General features: G+C 47.9%; 1 protein-coding gene across 1 annotated transcript in view; it reads right to left on the minus strand.

Annotated features, from left to right (window-relative positions):
• Positions 1-482: 482 nt before the first annotated feature.
• Positions 483-17,336, minus strand: part of CUL9 (cullin 9) — a 69,679-nt gene continuing 52,825 nt past the window's right edge. The window contains exons 26-40 of the mRNA XM_006881964.1: positions 11,776-11,921; positions 11,507-11,636; positions 11,172-11,371; positions 10,355-10,605; positions 8,968-9,313; positions 4,518-4,658; positions 4,221-4,385; positions 3,873-4,036; positions 3,452-3,545; positions 2,679-2,753; positions 2,453-2,563; positions 2,188-2,305; positions 1,728-1,861; positions 763-836; positions 483-687 (exon numbers count right to left, since the gene is read on the minus strand). Of these exons, the coding sequence (XP_006882026.1) occupies positions 483-687; positions 763-836; positions 1,728-1,861; positions 2,188-2,305; positions 2,453-2,563; positions 2,679-2,753; positions 3,452-3,545; positions 3,873-4,036; positions 4,221-4,385; positions 4,518-4,658; positions 8,968-9,313; positions 10,355-10,605; positions 11,172-11,371; positions 11,507-11,636; positions 11,776-11,921 (2,354 nt within the window). The remainder of the gene's footprint in view (positions 688-762; positions 837-1,727; positions 1,862-2,187; positions 2,306-2,452; positions 2,564-2,678; positions 2,754-3,451; positions 3,546-3,872; positions 4,037-4,220; positions 4,386-4,517; positions 4,659-8,967; positions 9,314-10,354; positions 10,606-11,171; positions 11,372-11,506; positions 11,637-11,775; positions 11,922-17,336) is intronic.

A 17,336-nucleotide genomic window follows, 5' to 3' on the forward strand; every position in this document is an offset into this window, starting at 1 on the left:
AGGCTCCCTGGGAGGCTACCTCCTAGTCCCCTCAAGCCTCTACTGAGAACATTGAGCCTGGGGAGGGCTGGTGGTGCCGGCTCTGAAGATGGACTGGATTGGGACGATGGCCACGTGCCCCATGGGCCTTCATTTTCCCTCACCAGGCTTGGGCCCTTCTGTGAGGATGGAAGAGTGTAAAGGTCCACGGAGAAGATTAAAGAATGAGGAGACTTGGTGGAAGGGAGGGCTGCTGAGGAGGTGGGGGGACTCTGACTCTGGCCTTTGGTGGACTAACACACTCACAGAGAGGTACATGAAAAACATTTATTTGGTCAACAGATGAAGGTGCCACAGATACTGGGAACCACGCTCCACCCAAAAATAGTGGGAAATGATGATGTCCCCCCCCTCCACCCAGAAACAGTGGGAAGTGGTGGTGTCCCCTCCCCACCCTCAGTCCCATGACTCAGGAGCCCCAGATGCTCCTTGTGTCCAGCTTCTCAGTCATAGCCCTCATCATCATCCTCTTCATCACCAAAGAAGAAAGTTTCCCGGTCCAGGGTCTCGGACTCATCATACGAGAAGCTGTCATTGTCCAGCTCCTCGTCAAACTCATCCTGCTGCCAGTCCGGCACATCATCTTCATCCTCTTCCTCCTCCTCCTCCTCATCCTCATCCACCTCCAGCCCTGAGGAGCCCTGGGGCCTGGGGAGAGCCACACACTCAAGCCTGGAAGCTGGACCCCTCCCGCTCCCCTGCAGTGCCGGCTGCCCTACTCACTGACTGCCGGGCACGTTGGAGGCTTTCGTCTCCCCGGTCTCGCTTGATGGACTCTGGAGACCAACCCGGAAATCCTGGCAAGGAGACAAAGGATTGGGGGGCAAGCCAGGAGACACAGGGTCTTTGTATTTGGCACCTGTCAACCAGCATTTTGTAAGAGCTGTCTGCTAGTACTGGCCTCTGCTCTCCCTCCCTCCCAGCACTCCGACCCCTGCCTTTTGTGTGACTGAAGTTAGAGATGGTCTCCAGGGACACGGCGAAGACACGACCCCTGCATCCAAGGAGCTTACAATGTGTGTTAATGCCTTATCTGCCCAACTATTCAGCAGGCTCCTTGAGAACAGGAAGCAGGAAGGCACTCTGGGCGCCGAAACTGGAAAAAGCTCAGAGATGTCTCACTGCAGGGGATGTGGATCTAGCCCCCACTCCTGGGATTCCAAATGAACACAACTGGGGAGCACAACCTAGAAAGAGATCCCTGAGTGACTCTGATGAGTGCCTCGTCAAACCACCCTTCATCTGGGCCAACCAACCTTGTGTTTATTAGAAGCCCAGACAGGGTTCATAGCTGGTCTGGGAACCACCTTGTACACACAGAGTGCCTCCTCAATTCCCAGGGGGTCCCTAGGTGGAGTGCAGTGGTGGGGGTCCTTGGGTAGAGTGATACAGGGGGATGTACCTGGATGGAGTGCTGTGGTAGGGGATATCTGGGTAGAGTGGTATATGGGGGTATACCTGGGAGGAGTGCAGTGGTGGGTATACCGAGATGGAGTGCTGCTGGAACCTGGATGGAGTGAGTGGTATATGGGTGGGGGGTATACATGGGTGGAGTGCAGTGGGTGACACATGGGTAGAGTCATGGTGGGGTGTACCTGGGTGGAGTGCAGTGGGGGGATACCTGGGTAAAATGGTGGGGGGTGTACATGGCTGGAGTGCTGTTGAAGGGTATGTGGGTGGGGTGGTACCTGGGTGGAGTGCTGCAGGATGGCTAGCAGCCGCTCCTGGATGCGCCGCAGCAGCTCCATGCCAGTGTTAAGGCAGCTGGCCCGCAGCAGGCGCAGGGAGGAGGCCAGGTCTCTGCTCCGCAGCAGGGTCTCCTCTGTGGACACAGGGCAGGGTCCCTTATGCTCATCCACTGCTTCCTTCAACAAACACCTAGTGAACAACTACTGAGTGCCCAGAGCTGGACCTTCACTTCTGTGAGGCTTCTGGACTAGTGGGGGGATTACGCCACCATGAGATAAGATGTGCAGGTACACACAGCAGTGGCCTGGTGGTGACAGGCTATGAAAATCTGAGAAGCTGGAGGCAGAGTGGAGGGTAGGGCATGGTTTCCTGCTCTTAGTGCCTGGCTGAGGGTGGAGTGCTCCCCATGGGGAGGAAGGAGAGAGGATGCCGCAGGCAGACATTGTGCGAGGCCCTCACCAAGGAGGATCTGCAGGGCGTTGGTGTGCAGCTCCAGGTTCTCAGTCTGCTGCTCCACCACATCCATGCACTCGGTGTCCTGATTGTAGAAACTGTACACGCAGGCGTAGGCCAGCACCTGGAGGGGCGCAGGGCAGCCTTCCCGCTGTCTAGGCTTGCACCTCCCGGCCCCACCTCACTCTGCAGGCACGCTAGATGGAAGGGGCCAAGCTCTCCATCCTCCACTGCACACCTCCCTGCCCTCCCATCACCCACCCACTACAACCTTCCGAGCCTGCTCCAGTCCCCGGCAGGCATCGTTGAGAAAGGTGAAGGATTTAGGTGGGGGCACTTCATGGATGGTACAGACCCGGTTCCACAGGTTGACAGCAAATTCCTGCACAGGGGAAGGTGTGTCAGCACTGCCCAATGCAGCTCCACCATCAGTACAGGACCCCTGGCATTTGCTCGCACCTGCGGCCCCTCCCTCCCCACCTGCTGTCCCAGCTCACCCGGGCCTGGTGGTGGAACGTGCATCTCTCATTGTAGTCTTGGAACCGCTTCTCCTGACGAGCAGCTTTGCTGACCTGGGAAGGACAAGGAGTGTTACTGGGAGCCTGCTGAGGACAGGATGGGGTTAACCAGTTTGATGTCGTTGTGTACCCCTGATTTGGAACAAAAACAGCTGATCTCCAGTGAGTCTTCAGAGGCTTTAAACCACACGGGAAGAGACTGCCTGTTTTACTGTCTTGGAGGAGCTGGTGGATTCAAAACGTCTTCCTTTGGGTTGGACTCCTTCCCACTAGATCATGAAAGCTTCCTGACCTGTGTGCTAGTACCATTTACAAAGGCTCTCCTATATTTTCTGCATTATACCTTCTACGCTTTATTTAAGTTTCTTCATTTAATTTCCTAACTCTGAGAGACAGGATTATCCTCCTCCTCTATGGATAAGGATGCAGAGCCTTGAGATAGATGGCTTGACCAAAGCTACACAGCATGGTGGGGTGAGGCCCTGCCTCCTGACTACTTGCTTAGTAGTCTCCACTCTGCCCTCATGTTGCCCCGAGAATACACAGCCCCCTGCCCCATCTCTCTTTAGGCTCTGTGGTGTGGGAGTCCTATTCTGGGGCTAGAACATACCATCTTGTTGAGAGCTTACAGCCCCTGGGCCCCAGGTGCTCGATCTTCCCCACCCTGACCTCTGTCCTGCAACTTGAAGGCTGCTCTGGACACCAGGCTTTGGCTGCTCATGGCCTCTGCCCTGGCTGCCCCTGGACCTTACCATGGCGGAGCAGTTGTAGTAGTCTTTGTGATTTGGCTTCCAGGACTTGAGACAGCGCCAGCAGAATCCGTGGTTACATTTGGCACAGGTCATGCTGAGGAGAAGTGAGCTAGTCAGAGGGCTCTGCTACTGGCTGGTCTGCACCAGGAATGCCAAGGCCCTGGAGGCCACTGAAGAGGCCCAGGTCTTGCGCCCACCCCATGCTCTTCTTCCTCTGTGTATCCCTCAGACAGCATGGACCAAGTGTGAGAAGAACAGAAGACCCATCATTCTGGAAGGTGCCGCACAAGGGTGCCTGAGTGACTGCTCACATCTAACAAGCCCCCCACTGCCCCTTCCTCACCGCTGGTCTTACCACCCTCGCAGACCTCCCCCTTGCCCTATGACCATGCCACTGCCCACAGTGCACCCTCTTGCTTACTGCAGACACCCCTCGTTCTTCTCGATGGGAGCCTGACAGCTGGGACAGCGCTTAGAGATGAGTTTAGCCAAGTGCTTGCTCTGGGCCTCCACGCTCATTCCATCATAGTAGCCTCCATCATCGACCCACTGAGACATGTGGCTGCAGCTGGCGGGGTAGTGGGCCTGGAGGAGGAGGGGTGGTGAGGACCCACAGGCAGGTCCTCACTGAGGTGGCACTGCTAGAGAGCATGTGTGAGAGAGGGAGAGACAAGGCACAGGCCACATCTGGAGACACAGGGGCACTCAGGTGCACGCATGGGGTGAGGATGGAACAAGACAGAGTCTTGTGTGTGTGTATCTGGCCCACCTCAGGGAAGCTACAGCTGAAGCAGGAGGCCCAGCCGCACTTGGCGCAGGTGGTCCCACAGCTCAGGCCCTGACGGCACAGGATGCGGTCACAGCCCTGGGGGTTGGTGCACCACGTCAGGTTGGAGCAGCTTTCCACATAGCCACGCAGAAGGGCCTTCTCATACTGCAGGACAGAAGTGGCTGAAGTGAGGGTGTGGCTCTCCAGGGGCCAGCCCCTTCCTTACCTGCTAGAACCTCGCCCTCCCATGGCAACCCATATCCTGTGCTGCCCGTTTGGCTCTTGGGGAGGGGATACCTTGGAGATGACCTCTGGATTGGAGACAATGGCACGAATGAAGGCCCCTGTGGGCTGGGCGGGGCAGTCAGCAATGGGGCAGGTGCAATTCAGTAGAAGGTTCTGCTCAATTCGAGTGGTCAGGTACTCATTCCAGCAGGACTGGGGAGGGACAAAGGAGGGCTGCTCAGAGGTGGTGTGCGAGCAGTAGGAGATGAGAGCATGCTGGAGACCAGCCCAGTGTCCCGGGCCACGCTTCCCTCCCCAGGAATCTAGAGGACCACAGTAAGACTGCCTTGAGATCTGCCCCAGAACCAATCCCCATCTTGCAGCTTCTGGGGCGGTCCGGAGACTGGCTGAGAATGTGTGGGTTGTGCTATCATCCTGATGACTTCTGGGATGAATATGGAGAAAATGGGTAAAAGAGAACCAAAAAAGAGAGAAGTCAAGTCCTAAGAAAAATCAAGAGAAGACAAGATCAAAGCAGCAGCCTGAGGAAGGGGTGGCTCATGGCTGGACCACATAGCAAAGACAGTGGTGCTCCTTCATTGCTCTGTGCTGTTTTCCTCCATCTTCATGTTCCCACCTCCCTAGACTCACACCTACAGCGGCCTCAGCCTCCACTCCATAGAACACGCTTGCCGACTGTGGTCCCCACATCCCGATCAATAACATCACCACTACCCCCGCCACTGTTAGGACTCGTCATTTGCTCCCTTATCAATGCCCTGCCTGAAGTCAGGCCATTATCCCTCCCAAACCACTACAAGAGCTCGACCTGGTAATGGCCATCCACCTCCCACTTCTCTCCACTCAGTCCATTTGGTATGTGCATGGTCAGCAGCCCGTGCTACACTGTTAATGACCCTCTTCCCATCACATCACCTACTACCACACCTCTCAGAATAATGGACATAAACCCCCGGAGAGAAGGAGTATCCACCTGCAAGCCACAGGATAAAAATGAAGCACCTTACTGGCTTATTTATATTCTGAGGAAAAGATCAAAACAAAACAAAAATTGTTTGATACTGATACTATCCCAGGTAAACTGGGAAACTGAATGCAAACAAAATTCTTGCATTTTTTCAATTCCCACTGCTCTTGAATAGGAACCGACTCACAGTGACCCTCAGTTGGACTTTCAAAGCATAAATCACATAGATGACATTTCAACATCAAGGAAATGAAATTCCTTACCACTGGAACAACAGGCAGTCCCATGATGTTGTTGCTGTTGTTGTTATGTGCCGTCGAGTCGTTTGCGACTCATAGCAACCCTATGTACAACAGCCCTAAACCCTGCTCTATCCTGTGCCAATCGCGCTGCTTCTGACACACCCATCCCGATTACCCCAGTCACTGAATCAATCCACCTCAGAGAGGGTCTTCCCCTCTTGTGCCGTCCCTCCACCCTCCCAAGCATGATGTCCCTCTCCAAGGACCTGTCCCTCCTTGCAACATGCCCAAAGTATGTCAGACGAAGCTCCAGAATCCTTGCCTCCAAGGAGTAGCTTGGTTGAACCCTCTCCAGGATGAATCTGTTTGTTTTCTTGGCAGTCCATGGTACATTCAATACTCTTCTCCAGCACCACAGCTCAAAGGCATCAATTCACCTTCTGTCCTCCCTAGTCACTGTCCAACTCTGATGCATAACAGTGATTGCAAAAACCATGGCCTGTATCAGGCGCACCTTAGTCTCCAGAGAGACACTGTTGCTCTTGAGTACTTTAGAGAGGTCCCTAACAGCAGACTTTCCCATCGCAATACGTTTTTTGACTTCCTGGCTGCTGGTGCCAAGAGTGTTGACTGTGGAGTCGAGCAAACTGAAGCTGTGAACAATCTCAATCTCTTCGCCATCCATCCTGATGCTACCAATTGGTCCAGTGGTGAGAATCTTTGTCTTCTTGACATTGAGCCTCAGTCCATACTGAAGGCTGCAGTCCTTGACCCTCTGCAGCAAGTACATGAGGTCCTCCTCAGTTTAAGCAAGCAGGGTTGTGTCATCTGCATAACGCAGATTGTTAATAGATCTTCCACCAACCCTGATGCCACAATTCTCCTCATAGAGCCCAGCCTCCCGGATAATCTGCTCTGCATACAGGTTGAAAAGGTATAGAGACAGGACACATCCCTGGCATATACACCCTTCTCAATTTTGAACCATGCAGTGTTACCCTGCTCTGTTCTGACAACTGCCTCCTGGTCCAAGTATAGGTTTCGCATTAGCATGATTAAACATTCTGGGATTCCCATTCGTGAAGTCCCATAATAGATGGGGGAAAAAGACTGAAGTTGTTAATGATTTCATTTACTTGTGTCCACAATCAATACCCATGGCAACAGCAGTCAAGAAATCAAAAGATGTGTTACAGTGGAGAAAATCTGCGGCAAGGACCCCTCAAAAGTGCTAAAAAGCAAGCTGTTGTGTACCATTGAGTTACCACTGACCCATAACTGATCTCCAGCGGGTTTTCAGACTAAATCACACAGGAGGAGACTGCCCATCTCTCTCCTGCAGAGCAACTGGTGGATTTGAACCATGTACCTTTTCATTAGCAAAAGGATATCAGTTTAAAGACTAAGGTGAACCTGGACCAAACCATGGTATTTTCAATTGCTTCCTATGCATCTGCAAGTTGGACAAGGAAATTAGGATAACAGAAGAATCGATGCCTATGAATTGTGATGTTGGAGAAGAATACTGAACTGTCAAGAAACCAAGCAGGTCTGTCTGGGAGGAAGTACATCCTTGGACGCCAGGATGGTGAAACCATCTCACACACTCACAGTGTAGATATGTTGTCAGAAGGGACCAATCCTTGGAAAAAGCTATCATACTGGGAAAAGTGGAGGGTCAGAGAGACAGAGAAAGACTGACACGGTGACTACCGCAGTGGACCCGCTGGAGACTGTTACGATGGTGCAGGCCAGGGCAAAGTCATCATTGACTCAATGGCATCTAACAGCAACAACAGTAAATTACATGGGAGGCCATTGCCTGTCTTTTCCCCTTGGAGCTGCCAGTGGATTAAACTGACAGAGGCGAGGCCTTTGGGTTGGCAGCACTAGTCCCCACAGATTGTGCAGAAGGGAGCTCTGCATGGTGTTCGTACACAGCACGCAATGGCCAGGCTTTTTTCCCCACCCTGAAGTGAGATTACTGAAGTTCCAATCCTGACCCTCACCATTTTACTTCACCTCCAGATGTCTCAATCTGTCATCTGTAAAATAAGAATACTAAAAATTGCTACTTCACAGAATTATTAGGAGAATTAAGTAAAATCATGCATGCAAAACAGCACAATGCTTGGTCCACAATGAAACCTCTGTTTATTATTAGCTATGATTGTTATCAGCTCTCAGGCCACTGCTTGCTTGGATTTTTTTCACTCCCTCATACAATGCCCATCACTGTGCATACAGTATAGGTCCATGATAAGTATTAGCTGAATGACAACATGAAAGTGTAAAGGAAGTAACAACTTAAAAAAGGGCACATAAGCAACCATGTAAGTAGAGTAGCTTGAAGCAGACCAAGTTGGAAACAAAAGAAAATACATATTATTCACAGATACACAAAGGCTTGTGTCCCAGATTCACCCACCACAGTAGATGCTGTTGGGAGAGGCAGCAATGAGAGCTCGTCCTGCTAGGCTGACGTGTTTGGCCTTGGCACCAATCTAAAGGCTGTGAGGCAGGGAATACCAGACACTCAACTCCCAGTTCTCTGCTCTTCAGCCCACTCACTCTCTATCTATAGGCTGACAGCAGCAAGCCCCAGCTTCCCATAATCTTCTCCTACTCTTACGCTGTTTCATGGTTTATAAAATTTCTAAAATTTTGTATTAAATGAGGATATACAATAAAATATTTATTAGTGTTCTGAAACAAAGAGACTTTAAGGGTGACAAGGAAACAAAAAATCCAGTTATTCCCAATTTAATACCACTGTCTAGCTTATAAAGTGCTTTGTCATGTACTTTGTATCATCTACTTTACTTCCATCATGTATTTTATTTATGACATATATACAACACATAAATGAAGGCCCTCTGAATCTGGGTACTGATGTGGCCATTTATCAGTTCTCACACATGGTGGGATACTGAAATCACTTGAAGGGCTTTTAAAACCCCAGATGCCTTGGTTTCACCTTGAAAAGATGCTGATTTACTTGTCTGTGGTATAGCCTGGGGATCAGGATTTTTCAAAGCTCCCAGATGATTTTAAAATGCAGCAAAGTTCAAGGACTTTCTATTACAGAGGAGTTTCTCTTATCTAACAGTAAATCCTAAATTAACCACCTTCAGAGTCAAGGCAAATGGCACCATTTATAGATGTCAAAACCTTTTAGTTAAAGAAGGCCTAAGGGGCTTAGCCAGTGTTGTCCAGTTTAGTGAACAGTAGCTTTCCCAGGTAACTATGCCAAATGCAATAAAGTGGCAGATGAGACAATGGAGGGCCTTACCTTGCAGCAGGAGTGCATGCAGCAGAGAGAAGGCAAGTCGTCTTCCGGCTCCAGAGGACTGATGCAGACAGGGCAGTGGTCGGGGCGACTGGGAGCAGTTTGAGCCTGGGGGACGCACAGCCCAGCTGCCAGCAGCAGTGGCTCAGGGTTCTCACTGTAGCTCTGCAGCAGCTGTTCGGCACCCCAGTGGGAATGAGCTAGTAGGTGCCGGGCCACATCTGGCTCTAGGTTCAGTGTCTCCTGCACCTGCTGCACCGTCTGCTCCATCAACCCTTCCACCTCCTGAGGACTCATGGTGCGGCCTGCAGGCAGCTGCAGAGAGGCCAGGGCCGCCACAGCTTCTGGGCTTGGAGGGGAGGGCAGAGAAAGGCAGTGGTCAGTATCTCTCCTGCCTCCCCCAACCCACTGATGAAACTCCAGGAGCTCTGGTGGCTGAGTGGTATGGAGCTTGTACTGCCAAACTGAAGGCACATGGTTTGAATACACCAGCAGCTTCTCAAGAAAAAAAAATGGGCAATTTTGTCCTGTGTAATTTACTGCCTCTAAAAACATGCAGGCGGGTCAGTTATGAGTTAGTTGGTTCTGACTCGATAGTACATGACATCAACAACAACTATAAACTCCATTTGAGCTGCAATTCCCAACTGCCTAACTAGTCTCAGGATAACCAACTGAACTCAATGGTCAGAAGATAAAACAGTTTGTTTCAAAATGTGGGGGACACTGCTATTAGTTAATGGGCATGAATCAGGGAACAGAAGGGTCGTCTCCCTGCTCACAGTGGTCTATGAGTCAGCAAACATCACCAGGAGCATGTTTGAGAGGCTGGACCTCTAGCTGCCCTGCCACAGCTTCGCTGGACATCAACTTTAACAAGACCTCCAGGTGAACTGGATGCATGTGAAAGCTGGAGAAAGATTATCAGAGAACTCACTTTACACACCAAGCAAATGGCAGGTGTACAAAATAATGCCATAACCACCTCCGGTGAACTGTATCTGATTTTAAAAAGCTCTAGAGGTGCTGAGCAATTACAGAAACCCTATGACAAGCTCCTCTGAAATGGTTTCCTGAAAAATCTCAGAATGTATGTGTCCCTAAACAGAATATGTCATGTATGCACAAAATCTATAAATTGTCTGGGCCCCTTGTCTAAGGGTTGGCTTTAGGAGGATGGGGACAGTCAAGGCCTCTGGTTGGATGGTGCTAAAGAGCTGGAAGGTGAACTAGCAAATAAATAAATAAATAACAAGGACAGCAAACACAGACACAAAAGAAGTGTTCTTTTGCAAGGGGCCGTGGCAGTGCAAACCCCGTCCCACTAAATGCTGGTTCTCTCCACTGACTTGAAGCCCCTGTCACAGGGATAGAGAGCAAAGGGGACTACCTCGGCTTGGGGGTTTCAGCACTCTGGTTGCCACAGAAGGGAATGTCTGCTTGACCCCGACAGGATCCTGTGGACTCCAGGGTGGCATAGATCAGGATCTGGGGCCGGTCATCACGCCGTTCCACATAGCCCTGGCCCAGCAGGTGCAGGATGCAGGAAAGGACATCAGTACTGGTACAGCTCACACACCCTGAAACACTGTGGCCCAGGCTTCCAGGAGGGTTTGGACCCTTCTTCCAGGCCTCCAGCACCTGGGGAGAAAATAACCCATGGCTGGCAAGTATAGCATGCAATGTGGAGCTAAGGCCTGGGTTCAAAGCCCCGCTATGCCATTTAGTGGAAGTGTGACTCAAGAGAAATCAATGAACTTTATTAGTTATGAAGTTATTTATACTGATAAGCTTTAAATCTATATATAATATAGATTACATATATTACATATTATATATATATTAGAGAGAGAGAGATACACACAGAGACAGACAGACAGGTTCAATCTAACATCGCAACAAAAAGACTATTTTTCTTACTCATCAAATGAGAATTATAACACCTATCTCATAGGGTTGCCATGAAGATTAAATTCTTTAATTCATGCAAACTCGTAGAATAGAGCTTTGCACATAGGAAATATTCCCATCTTTCTCTACTTTCTACCTGCCAGTCTGTCAGAAAACCCAAGTGGGAAGAATGCCCTACAGAAGCCTTACACTGAAGGAGTTCATCTTCTCTTGTGATGACCCCTGGACTTAGTGCACCGTTGCTCCAACTGTGACTCCCTTCCTGCCCTGACTTCACGCCACCCTTTGCTACCCACCAGACAGACAAGCTGGTCAATGTGGAGGCCTTTCTTCCCGTGGGCTTTCAGAATACGAACAAGAAGACAGCTCAAGAGGCTCCTCTTCTGTTCCAGGGTCCGGCCTTCATCTTTCTCCACATTCAGGTATGTCTGGGGAGGTATCAGCCACAAGGCCTCCTCACTGGGCTGGGGCCCAGGCGCTCGAAGCCGCAGCACACCTGGAACCACTCTCAGTCAGGTACCCAGAGGGAAGTGGGAACAGGCAGTGAAAGCTAAGAGGATGCCACTGTCCTTATTCCCTTCTATGCTGTCCTGCCTAAAGCCCCAACTCCCAGAACAGGGGATCAACCTACCCCGATGTGGAAGGTTCGGACCCTCATGCAGGGTCAAAGGGCCATCCTCAGAGGTCAGGGGCATGAGTGCTTGGAGCAGTAGCTCTGGTGAGAGGTCAGATTTCTTCAGCAAAGTTTCTACTGAGACTTCCTGTAGAGGAGAAACAGGGCCTGTGAGGACCTCTGGGAAGAGAGCTAGAAGGGAGAGGAAAAGAAGGTGGAGGAATGACAGGGAACAGTGACTGACAAGATGGACGAGGGGGCACAGAGAGGCTGAGGAGCTGGGGCACCTCTGTGTGGTTGAAATTCAGCAGCAGCCACATCTGCACAGTGGACACATGCAGGGTCTGGTCCCCAAACTGCAGCTCAGCTCGGCCTAGCCATGTCCACTGCAGCCGCCGATGTGGCCCCACATCCAGGACTGGGCGGTTCTGACCTGGCAAGATGTTAAGGAGACAGGGACAGACAGAGTAGGGAAACAAGGAGGTTAGGAGGTGAGCTGGGGGTACACCATCAATCAAGCTTCAGTCCCATTACTCAGTGCAGAGAGTGAGACCTCATAATTTACATACAGAGGCTCCTAGACCTCAGCTTTTTCTGGCTAGTCATGGTATGTGTGTGCTCACCCTGTGCCAAGCCCCATGCCACGCAGTCTCCAGGGAGGAAACACCAGAGTGGGGAGAGTCAAGGTCCACTCTTCAGGAGCTGACCCATCAGGCTGGGTCTCCTCCTCCATTACTGTCTACTCATACCATAGCTATCAGAGGGAGAGAATGTCAAGGGGACAAGGAATCCACCTGGCACTCACTCTCTGGCCAGAGATGGACAGATGAGCATCGAAAAAAATAAATGGAGTAAAATATGTGAAATATTTTAAAATTTGTGAGCTTGTGAAGATTAAAAAAATAAAGACTGTCATCTGTAAAGGATTCTAGGGAACTAACATACTATTCTAAAAACTAGTTAAAAGTAAGTTGTTGTTATGTGCCATTGAGTCGCTTGCGACTCATAGCGACCCTATGTACAACAGCCCTAAACTCCGCTCTGTCCTATGCCAATCGCACTGTCTCTGACACTCCCATCCCAATTATCTCAGTCACTGAATCAGTCCACCTCATAGAGGGCCTTCCTCTCCTGCGCTGTCCCTCCACCCTCCCAAGCATGATGTCCCTCTCCAAGGACCGGTCTCTCCTCACAACATGACCAAAGTATGTTAGACGGAGCCTCAGAATCCTTGCCTCCAAGGAGCCACCCGGTTGAACCCTTTCCAGGACAAATCTGTTTGTTTTCCTAGCAGTCCATGGTACTCTCAATACTCTTCTTCAGCACCACAGCTCAAAGGCATCAATTCTCCTTCTATCCTCCTTGGTCACTGTCCAACTCTCTGATGCATAACAAGTGATTGCGAAGACCATGGCCTGTATCAGACGCACCTTAGTCTCCAGAGAGACACCACTGCTCTTCAGCACTTTGGAGAGGTCCCTAACAGCAGACTTTCCCATGGCAATGCGCCTTTTAATTTCCTGGCTGCTGGTGCCAAGACTGTTGACTATGGAGCCAAGCAAACTAAAGCTGTGTACAATCTCAATCTCTTCACCATCCATCCTGATGCTGCCAATTGGTCCAGTGGTGAGAATCTTTGTCTTCTTGACATTGAGCCTCAGTTAAAAGTAAGAGGCACAGAAAAAAAAATCAGGCTTTTCCTATATAAATCATGCTTTCTAAAAAAAAACCCTGAAATGTCACTGTTGTGTTGGACTCGAGTGATAGCTGACCCTACTAAGGCTGTAATTGCACAGAAGGAGGCTGCCCACCTTTCTCCTGTGGAGCAGCTGGGAGACAAAAGCCACTAGGGAAGTGCTGGGTTTTGACGGAACAGCATGATTCCTCAGGGACCATGCCACCAGGGCAACCACATAGTTGATAAGCAGAAGTTTCTCTTTATAAAGCATTCCAGCTAATAAGAGAAGATGAGTAGCACTTCACTATTTCATAACCCCTAATTACCCTATTATGAGCTATGAAATAATGATGTTCTAGTTTTATCTTCCATCTTCACTTATTAGGTGAAATGCTTTATAAAGAAAAACTTTATAATGGGGTAATGAGGGAGTTCTGGGGGCCTAGTGGTAAGACATTGTGCTGCAATCCCAAAGGCATGCCTTTGGGCAGTTCGAATCTGCCAGCAGCTCCTCCCATGCAGTTAAGTGCCTCTGAAAACCTGCAGGAGGGTCAGCTATGAATCAGTTCCAACTTGATGGCACACAACAGAAAAAATCCCCATCACCCTATTACGGGTTATGAAATAGTGATATTCTAGTTTTCTTTTCCATTCTCACTTATTAGGTGGAATACTTTAAAACGAAATACTTTATAATGGGGTAATGAGGGAGATCTGGGGGCCTAGTGGTAAGACGGTGTGCTGCAATCCCAAAGGCATGCAGTTCAAATCCCCCAGCTGCTGCTCTGTGAGAGAAAGATGGGTAATCTCCCATGTAACTTACTGTCACTGAAAACCCTCTGGAGGCTGTGAGTCAGTTCTGACTTGACAGTACATGACAACAGTGGAGTCATAAGGAATCCTGGTAGTGGAGTGGTTAAGCACTCAGCTACTAACTAAAGGTTAGCAGTTCAAAGCCAGAGCCGCTCCCCAGGAGAAAGAGGTAGCAGTCCAAACACACACACACACACACACACACACACACAGACACACACACACATGTTTATTCCTGCGTTCTTTATGATAGCAAAGAGATGGAAGTAACCCAAATGCTCATCAACAAACGAATGGATAGAAAAAATATGGTATATATTCATATAACAGAATACAATGCAGCACTGAAAAACAATGTATTTGTCAAATATTACACAACATGGGGGACTCTGGAGCAGATCATGCTGAGTGAAATATCTCAGTCACAAAAGGACAAATACTGCATAGCACCACTGATATACAGCAGGTCTGACATGGGGGATTGGGAAGAGAATAGGATAAGAGTACATTGATAATGACCACTGTATTGGAACATATGAAGGAAAGAACTGTCCAAAAGGAATATATAATTAGGCATATACATAAGACAACAGCCCAGAATAAGAGATATATCATTCCAAAGAGGACTGGGAGTGGGGGTAGGTAGGTAATTGTGCAGCAATGAATGAATATTTTAAAAAAAGTTAACTATGGGAGGGGGAAGGGGGGGTAAAATGTGCAACAATGAATGGATGAAAATCTAACTTCTCCATAAATGTTAAAATCACAATTAAAATAAAATTATATTTAAGAAAAAATCTATAGCCTTGAAAGCCTATGGGGTTGTTCTCCTCTGTCCTCTAGTATGACTGCAAGTTAGAATCCACTAATAGCATGTGCAACAACAGAATGATAGACCTAAGAGATGATCACAGATGGCCATCCAGTGAAAAGCCAACAGAAAATACTATGTGACAACATAGAAACCCAGGGATCAACCTAAAGATCACAAAGACTGAGACAAGCAGATATAACGTGGTTCAAGACAGAAGCCCACCATACCAACTATAAAATGTCCTTGTGCTCAGAAATCAAGCCCAACACTGAAGAAGCCTCAACATCTAAGCTTCAGTTTTCAGGACGTAAAGGTGATAGGAGGGTCTAGTGGTTTGGTGGTTAAGGAAGTCCAGTGTGGCTTAGTGGTAAGGAGTTGCACTGATGACCCAAAGATCGAACCCACCAGCTGCTCCATGAGAGAAAGGTAGGCAATCTCCTTCCATGCAATTTACCACCTTTGAAAATCCTGGAGGGTCAGCTATGGGTCAGTTGCAACAACAGCAACAACCACAAAAGCAATAATGGAACAAGATCTAAACTCCAGGCTATTCTATTTCCCAAGTAACCCAGTTTATTCTACAAATGATTCTAAAAAGGTGAGATCTACAGATGAGATTTAAGACCAGAAGACTTAGGCAGCATCTGAGGACTGCTGACAGCTCTAGAGGTGACACTCTACACGGGTGCTGGACAGAGAAGGAAGTAAATGTGGAACAAAACTCAGAAGCATGTAAATTTGGGTTTATTGAGCTGCTAGGAAACTAGGGGAACCCCAATTACTATGGCTCTTAGTCACCCTTTAAGCCTGGAAGAGAACTTACCCTCATTGTGTGACTTTCGGCCAACAGACAGGCCTAGAAGATGAGCAGGGAGCCCTGGTGGCCTAGAGGTAAAAAGCTGCACTGCAATCCCAAAGGCTCACCGTTTGAATCCACCCGCTGTTCTATGGGAGGATGGGCAATCTCCTCCAGTGCAATTTACTGCCTCTGAAAACCCCTTGGAGGATCAGCTATGGCTCGGTTCCAACTTGATGGCACATTAACAACAAGGTGAGCAGTAACATCCCCAGGAAGGCATGAATTTCCTAGGTTACTCAACCACCTGAGAGCAAAAGGGCAGTGTCTGCCCAGGAATAAAGCACAAAAGGCAGGAATGAGTAGTAAAGAAAGATGAATGGGAACGGTAAACAGGAAGAAGTGGAAGAGTGTTGTTACGTTGTAAGGACTGCAATGTCATGAAACAAAACGTGTATGAACGGTTGGCTAGTAAAACAATCTATGTGTTGAAACTCAAATCACAATAAAAATTTTTTAAAAAAGGAAATAAATTCAAGAGATAACCAAAGACAATGTGTGTGCCTTGCCTAGATCTTCATTAAACAAAATGACTTAAAAAAAAAGACATTTGAGGCAATCAGAGATATATTAGTACTATTTGAAGATTATTAAGAATTATTAGTTTGATAGGCTTGATAATTGTAATTTTCCTTGCTTTTTAAAGAGAGGGTCTTTATTTTTCGTATTTGGGAGTGAGACAAAGCAGGCAGGAATAGAGATAGAACCAACTGGTCAGGAGTTGATCTATGGCATTTGCTATATATTCTAATTTTCTATGTTTGAAATTTATCGTAATACTTTTTTTTTAATGTGAGTAGAGTAAGTCATTCTCAGAAAACAGAAGCTGACAAGGTTTGTCCTCACTTTCTCTTCTAGAAAGAAATTTCTAAAAAGTGTGCTTTTGAAAGAGAAAAAAGAAATATCAAGATACAAAAGGAATGATGACTAAAGCAACTGGTATGACAGCATATCTGAACATCTATGAAATAAGACAATAACTACTAAATGAGACAATGGTAATAAGGCCTCAGAAAGGTAAAGAACAAATTATTACAAAATGGCAAGCAACAGTTACAAGTAAGATGGGAGCTGGTGCTAGAGCTAAGATTTTCCAAGGTCCTTTTAATGCTCAGGAGGGTGGGTAATGATACTAACAAGTCAGAGCTCAGAACTACAGGCCAAAAATATACTATGCAACTTGCAAATTGATGGTTGTTTTTGTAACATGCCATTGAGTTATCTGCAATTCACAGTGAACCCTATGTACATAAAATACAAAGAAAAGCTCAGGAACTCTTCTAAATTAAAAAATATTATTATTTATGTAAATTTGAAATTATTTCCAAATAAAACATTTTCAAAGCAAAAGGATAGGAAAAGAAAAACCAGAAAGATACTAAGTGGAGAAGGTATGTGTGTGTGGCGGGGAGAAGCTGATAATGTATTAACACTGGACAAAAACAGACTTTTAGGAAAAAGCTTTACTGGAAAGAAGGTTTCTTCATAACAGCAGTATTTCATTTACCATGAGGGTTCTAAATCTGTACAATCTATTATATTACTTTAATTTGCTTAAAAGTTTAAGAAAAACTTAAGATGCAGTTAAATCAATACTGAGAAAGAAATAGCGCTAAATATTCTAGTCACATATGGCTATGTCAACAAGGTAAAATGAAATATTCGGTCCCTCAATCACACTGGCACA

This window comes from Elephantulus edwardii, unplaced genomic scaffold (assembly GCF_000299155.1).
Source record: "Elephantulus edwardii isolate Elephantulus edwardi_28Jun2011 unplaced genomic scaffold, EleEdw1.0 scaffold00017, whole genome shotgun sequence".
NCBI lineage: Eukaryota > Metazoa > Chordata > Mammalia > Macroscelidea > Macroscelididae > Elephantulus > Elephantulus edwardii.